The following is an 8458-nucleotide window of genomic DNA, read 5'->3' on the forward strand; positions in this document are numbered from 1 at the left end:
ACAACAGGAGATTGACTTTTTCACTGGAGGAAGCATTATTATGGATTATGGACTATTATGGAAAGTTTAAAGTTAAAAAAACTGAATAATGGATTTGTTTCTTACAAACACACAACTTTTGTCTTCACAAGATGTTAACTGATGGACTGGAGTGGTGTGGATTACTTGTGGATTATTGTGATGTTTTTATCAGCTGTTTGGACTCTCATTCTGACGGCACCCATTCACTCCAGAGGATACTTTGGTGAGCAAGTGATGCTACATTTCTCCAAATCTGATGAAGAAACAAACTCATCTACATCTTGGATGGCCTGAGGGTGAGGATGTATTAGCTAATGTTTATTTTTGAGTGAACTATTCCTTTAAGAATTCAATAAAGAATGGATTACTTATAGTTGCCTGTGAACATTAACATGAAGAGAAGTATTATGAGAAAATAATTTAGGAAAACACAGGAGTAATACCTCTCCGGTTAACAGGATCTTTTGCCACATAAGCGACGTAATCAGTCGTGTCCTGTTGACAGAAAACAGAGACAATGATTCTAACCTAAACTGAGCTAATTCCACTTCTAAATGCTTTTATGAGCGTGTTTCTTTAAAGATGTCATATGATGGCAAACAGGATATTTCATGCTCTTTTGAAATTAGTTTGATGTATTACGAACTTCAAAATTCTAAGCTCATCCTCTGTTTATTGAAACTTGACTGTGAAAATGACTCATTTGTCAGTTGTCGTTATAATGACATCACATCTGAGCTCATTAACATATGACCGCCCACATTTGCACATTAACAAAACAGATCATGAAGATGTTTACATAATAAAACTGTAAAACTGACTCATGTGGTCAGGTTATGAAATTGTCATGATTAGATATTGTAATCATGACATCATATCTGAGCTCATTAACATAGGTCTGCCCATACTTACATATTAAAAATAGTAAAAATGATCCATACTTAAAATTGTGATGTCACATCTAAGCTCATTAACATATGACTGCCCACATTTACACATTAGAAACCCAGAACATGAAAAACTGAACAAAAACTGTAAAACTTCATGAAATTGTCATAATTACGACATTACATCTATGAGATCATTATCATATGACCACCCACATTTGCACATTAAAAACACAGATCATGAAGATGTTGTGAATATGACGTTTACATATTAAAAACTGCAAAACTGCCTCATCCATGAAATTGTCACGATTAGAAATTATAATCATGACATCATATCTGAGCTCATTAACATATTTCCACCTACATTTACATATTAAAAACTGCAAATATAAGTTATATGTAAAATTGACATAATTGACATCACTACTGAGCTCATGAACATATGACCACCCATATTTAAATACTAAAAATAGTAGAAAAAATTACCTATACTTAAAACTGTGATGTCACTTCTGAGCTCATTAACATATGACTGCCCGTATTTACACACTAAAAATCACAAAAATCTATACTTGAAGATGTCATGATTATGACATCACAGCTATGAGCTCATTAACATATGACATTTACACATCATAAACAGAAAAAATACTAATTTGTGCAAAACTGACTTGTGTACAAAACTGTCATGATTAGAAATGGGCATAATTATGACATCGTATCTGTGAGCTTATTAACATACAACCGCCCGCATTTACCAATTTAAAATTGCAAATATAAATTATTTGTGAAACTGACGTAACTGACATCACTGCTATGAGCTCATTAACATGTGATGACCCATATTTACATATTACAAATAGTAAAAATTACCTATTCTTGAAACTGTGGTGACGTCACATCTGAGCTCATTAACATAATACTGCCCATATTTACACACTAAAAATAGAAAAAATCTATACTTGAAGATCACAGCTATGAGTTCATGACTACATGATGTCATAATTATATCTATGAGCTCATTAACATGTGACTGCCAACATTTACACATTGCAAACAGCAAAAATTACTAATTTGTGCAAAACTGACTCATTCATGAAAATTGTCATGGCTAGATAAGGTCATAATTATATCTATGAGCTCATTAACATATGACCACCCACACTTACGTATTAAAAATTGCAAATTAACTTTTTCTTGAAAATGTCAGTAATTATGACATCACAGCTATGAGCTTATTAACATATGACTGCCCGCATTTACAAATAAACAGCAAAAATGATTAATTTGTGCAAAACTGACTCTAAAATTGTCATTAATTGATGTCATAATCATATCTATAAGCTAATTAACATATGACCGCCCACATTTACACATTATAAACAGCAAAATTACTAATTTGTGCAAAACTGACTCATTCATGAAATCGTCACGATTAGATGTCATATTCATATCTGCGCTCATTTACATATGACTGCCCACTTCGTGAAACTGACATCACCTCATTAACATATGACCACCCACAAATACATGTTAGAAACTGTCATGATTATGACATCACAGCTATAAACTCATCAACATATGACCGTCTGCAATTTAAACAGTATAAACAGCAAAATTACTAATTTGTGCAAAACTGACTCATTCATGAAACTTTCTTGATTACAATATCATAATATGTATGAGCTCATTAACATATGACCAACTACATTTACAAATTAAAAACTGCAAATGTAACTTATTTGTGAAACTGACATCACCTCATTAACATATGACCACTCACACTTACATATTAAAAATAGCAAAAATAATCAACTTTTGAAATTGTTGTGATTATGACATCACATCTGTGAGCTCATTAACATATGACCACCCACATTTACATATTAAACATCGCTAAAACTATCGCAACTATGAGCTCATTAGATATTAAATACTAAAAAAAAAAACAATTCAAGAAATGATTATGATTGTGACACGACAACTATGAGCTCATTAACATAACCACCTACATTAACATATTAAAAAAAACGCAAAAACCTTTTTTTCGGGTTGATATGTAAAAGTATGTATAATTATTTGGAATAGTATATGAGGACTGGAAAAAATCTACTGAGCTGAACTGAAAAATTACCAATTTGTGAAACTGTCATGATTGTGGCATCACACCTATGAGTTCATTAGCATATGACCAACCATATAAACATCTATTTAATATTCACTAATCAGATCAACAAAAGTATGCAGAAACTAGCAGTTAAAACGTACCTAGTTTAAACAGCTGATTTAGTTAAAAGATGGTGGAAGGTAATTGTTAAAAACTAACTTACACTGTTTTTAGTGTAATAAACGTTACAAATATGCCCCCTTTCTTAACAGAAGCACTGAAGTCATTCTATTCGATATCCCTTTAAACACCTTAGTTTTTTCTGAGCGCTCTGAGATTTGCAATAAAGTGTGGCGAGACTGAACGTCAGCTGAAGAATGAATCACGGGTGTGATGTTGTAAAGTCTTACCGGATCTCCACCGGAGGCAAAGGATATGGACTGCATGTGATGATTGGCTATTATCTGTGGAAACAGGAAGGAGCATCATTCATCTGCAATAAAACACTGCATCCTGAGAGAGAGAATGAGAGAGGAGGTAAGTGTGTGTTTCTCTACCTGTTTGGAGTCCGGTGTCATCAGGTTTAAACTGCTGGTGGAGATGTTGAGATTGATGCTCATACCAGCAAACTGCAGGTTACTCTTGCCCAGAATACTGGAGAGGAGTTTAGAGGGAGCCTGAAAGAGAGCAATACAGTCTCAGACTAACTTTACTACTTGCTTATTAACTTCTTAAATATAATAAAGTTTGCAATATTTGATTATTGCTTATTTCTCCTGCATCAAATAGTAGTTTCGGGCAAAGTAAAATCTTATTGATCCAAAATCATCTTCCACGAATTAAGATTCTAATTATTAAGGTTTTAAATTATTTTATTCTGTAATATTTAACTTCATATTTCACATAACTCTTATATTATTATATTCATTTGCAGTACTGTTGTTTTAATTTTTTACTATTAATATAAAGATTAAATATATTCTGAATAAGTTTGCAATTTAATTAAATTTGTAATATTTTGTTTTATATTTTATTAATTCTTCTTATATTGATGTTTTATTTGTAGTATTTTTTAATAAATATTACTTGTTTAAAATCCCATTCCATAAATAAAAAATATTTATATTATTGGTTTTTAATGTGTAATGTTGTTTTTTAAATTATTATTTATTTTATTAATATTTGTCCTGCACTGCATAACAGCTTTGACAACAGTGAAATCTTACTTACTCCAAAATCATATTCCATAAATAACGATTAAATATTTTCAAATTCTATTTTATTTATTCTATTATATTGATAGTTAATTTGTAGTGATATTTTAATTTATTTGACTATTTTTTGTCCTGTTTTGAATAGTAGCTTCATTCACAGTGAAACCTTCCTGGTCCAAAATCATGGTTCACAAATAAAGATTAATTATGTTCTAATATATATATATATATATATATATATATATATATATATATATATATATATATATATATATATATTTAAATCATATTTTATTTAATTTGATTTGATATTTAATATTTGATTTAACATTTTATTTATTTTCATTTATTTGATTTTTTTTTTCAAATTTTTAAATTTCTTCCACAAATAAAGATGAAATATGTTATAAATAAGTTTTATTTATTACTTTTAAATAACATTTAATACATTTTTATTTTATTTGTAATATTTGATTTAACATTTTATTTATTTTCATTTATTTGACTTTTTTTCTTAAATTTTTTTCCACAAATAAAGATTAAATATGTTCAAAATATTTTTTTTTAATTTTTAAATATTTTATTTTATTTATTTTTAATATTTGATTTAACATTTTATTTATTTTCATTTATTTTACTTTTTTTTTCAAATTTTAAATTTTTTTCCACAAATAAAGATTAAATATGTTCAAAATATTTTTTTTAATTTTTAAATATTTTATTTTATTTTTAATATTTGATTTAACATTTTAATTATTTTTATTTATTTTACTTTTTTCTTCAAATTTTCAAAATTTTTCCACAAATAAAGATTAAATATGTTCAAAACATTTTTTTTTTAATTTTTAAATATTTTATTTTATTTTTAATATTTGATTTAACATTTTATTTATTTTCATTATACTGATATTTTACTTGAAGTATTATTTTAATTTAATATTAAAAAAATTATGTATTCCACTACAAATGCTTTGCCAATTAAAATGCAGTATTTTGCCAAGCACACTAAAATTAAGCTGAAATTCAATTCACTCCAGTCAGTCTTCATTCATATTACAAAATGGTAGAACATTCAAAAAAATAAAAATCCTGCATGCAATGCATCATTCTGTGTTTGTGTGTTAAATCGATCCAAAATCACGTCATTAAATGGGGACATACGGCGCGGCACGCTTTAAAGCTTCCCTAAAATCCGCACACGCACCTCCGTTTATTTGAAAGCGGACACGTCCCTTTCCACGGCTGCAAACGTGCATCACACACACACACACACACACACATGTTGGGTTTACATGTTTTATGGGGACATTCCATAGGCGTAATGGTTTTTATACTGTACAAACTGTATTTTCTATCACCCTACACCTACCCTACACCTAAACCTAGCCCTCACAGGAGATTGTGCACACTTTTACTTCATCAAAAAACTCATTGTGCATGATTTATAAGCCTGTTTCCTCATGGGGACCTGAGAAATGTCCCCACAAGGTCAAAATCTACTGGTATTCCTATCCTTGTGGGGACATTTGGTCCCCACAACGTGATGAATACCAGGTACACACACACACACACACACACACACACACACACACACACACACACACACACACACACACGCACAGCAGGAGGCAGGAGGGCTGATTACTGCTGCTCAGTACAGAATGAGTCACCGTGCTAACAGTATGCCCACACACACACACTGACACACACACACACACACACACACACACACACACACACACACACACACACACACACACACACACACACACACACACTGCAGCACGCCATTTCTCCTTCTCCAGCCTTTATTTGATCTCTAACCGTCTTTATCTCACTCCAAACCTTCTGATGCTCCTCCTTCATTTTTTTTCTGTCTTTTCCTTACTTAATCCTCTTTTTCCATCTTATATTTCTCCATCTGCATCAATAACCTCAACCTCTGACCACTTCCTGTTGTCATGTGCAATAATCCATAACTCTCTCTGCTCGTCTCTGGTGTTTTTTAATTAAATTTTAAGTAATTCAATTTGCTTTATTCACATTGTTGTCTTAGAAAACGGTCAGTTTTCATGGAAAATATTAATTACTCAGGGTTAGATAAATCTGCAGACTTTCCATATTTTTTATGAAAAAATATGCAGAATTATGTGGAATGGATTTAAAGATGGTCAAATGTATGAGATCAGAGAAAGATAAAATTCTAATAATATATAATAATATTTTTTTAAATAAATGTGTATGTTCGTCAAAAAAGAAAAAGGTTAAATATGTTATGAATAATTATTTTAAATAAACTAATTTTAATTTAGTTATTTTATATTTCACTCATTTTTGTTTTGAGAAACATTTTATTTTAGAGATTATTTTATATTATTGGTATTTTATATTTATTTTAAATTTACTAATTTTGGCCATGAATTGAACAGTAGCTTCCACAACAATACATTTTCATATGTTAAGAATTATATTCCACAAACAAAGATTAAATATGTTCTGAATAATTATTTTATTCAGCAGCTATAAGTATATAGTTTATATTAAATCACTTATTGTTTTTTTTAATAAATTTGTCTGTTCCTTAAAAAAGAAAAAGTTTAAATATGTTATAAATATTTTTTTAAATAAACTGTTAATAAATTTAAAAACATCAATAGGGAGAAAAAATAAAAATAAAAAATATTTTGTGGAAAGTAAATGAAGCATATTTTAATACCAAAAATATTACTTTGCACTATGACTTTATTTTCATAACAATTAAGCACATCTTGTTCATTTTCGTATTACTGTAATGAATTTTTGAAGTTTTGATTAATGAAGTTAATTTTTAAATAATTGTCATCTTATTAATGATGATGAAGATTTTCATTAAACGCTCATTACTGTAATACATTTATTTAAAGCATAAATTAAATGCAATGCAACCAATACTACCATATTGTATAGATACTACTTTTTTATATTACAGTAATAATATTGGGAATTTAAAAAATAACAGTAATCAAAAACTGTGCTTAATTATCCTAAAAAATATTTATTTTGTTGCCTTGTAAACTAGCAGAAATAAAATAAATGTAAAAATAAATTTTATTTAAAATTATTATTTAAATATTAAATAAACATTAAGGCCCGGTTTCCCAGACAGGGCTTAGACTAAGCCAGGATTAGACCATAGTTCAATTAGGACATTTAAGTAATTTTTATAAACATGCTTAGAAAAAAACATTACTGGGGTGCATCTTGAGACAAAACAAAGGCACTGATATATTTTAAAATCAATCAGTGCAATTTTATTTCAGTTGAAACAACTCAGACTTACATTTTAGTCTAGGACTAGGCTTAAACCTTGTCTGCGAAACCGGGCCTAAATGTTTTCATTTTATATTTTATTTAATATTTTATTAAGTCTTATTATATTTATATTTAATTTGTAATACTGTTATTTTAATTTTTTTAATTTTATATTTCATTCATTTTGTTTCGAGAAAAAAAAACACTAAACATAAAAAATATAAAATATAAATAACTAAATATGTTATGAATAATTATTTTAAATAAACTGTTGATACATTTTAAAACATCGAAAGGGAGAAAAATTAAAAAGAAAAAATATTTTGTCGAAAGAAAATGAAGCCTATTTTATTACCAAAAATATTATTTTGCACTATGACTTCATTTTCATAACAATTAAGCACATCTAGCCTGTTTCCTTATTACTTTAATGCATTTTAACAATGTGAATAATTCTCATCTCATCTCATTACTGTAATTTATTTATTCATTTAAGAGTAAATTAAATGCAATGCAACCAATACTACCATTGTCACGACCACACACAAAGGGAGAAGGTGAGTATCTTTCAAGGTATTTATTAACAAACGTGCACAGTACAACACACGTGCAATCGGGTGAAATAAGGTCTCTGTGGTCAAATCTTCAAACAAACACAACAGGTGAGTTCAAGTTCATAAGGATCATAGCGTTAGCAATAGTCACTTCCCTTTAACACGATTAACGTGTATCACAGGAGAACATCAGAGCAATCCACGAGGAGCACAGGAGAACATCGGAAGAATCCACGAGGAGCACAGGAGAGACAACAGGAGGGGGAGAAGATCCACAGAGAAACATCCATGCAACTTTGATACCAGCCGATGAGTGAGTGGCAGAGGTAGGTATATAAAGGGTGTGGTGATTGCCGGTGCAGGTGACGGTGATTAGTATTC

The 8458-nt window shown here is 29.4% G+C and overlaps 1 protein-coding gene across 1 annotated transcript in view; it reads right to left on the bottom strand.

Annotated features, from left to right (window-relative positions):
• Positions 1 to 8458, bottom strand: part of shc3 (SHC (Src homology 2 domain containing) transforming protein 3) — a 33359-nt gene that overhangs the window by 12790 nt on the left and 12111 nt on the right. The window contains exons 4-6 of the mRNA XM_073824706.1: positions 3576 to 3695; positions 3429 to 3482; positions 465 to 516 (exon numbers count right to left, since the gene is read on the bottom strand). Of these exons, the coding sequence (XP_073680807.1) occupies positions 465 to 516; positions 3429 to 3482; positions 3576 to 3695 (226 nt within the window). The remainder of the gene's footprint in view (positions 1 to 464; positions 517 to 3428; positions 3483 to 3575; positions 3696 to 8458) is intronic.

The sequence above is a fragment of the Garra rufa genome, chromosome 19, assembly GCF_049309525.1.
Source record: "Garra rufa chromosome 19, GarRuf1.0, whole genome shotgun sequence".
In the NCBI taxonomy this organism is placed as follows: Eukaryota; Metazoa; Chordata; class Actinopteri; order Cypriniformes; family Cyprinidae; genus Garra; species Garra rufa.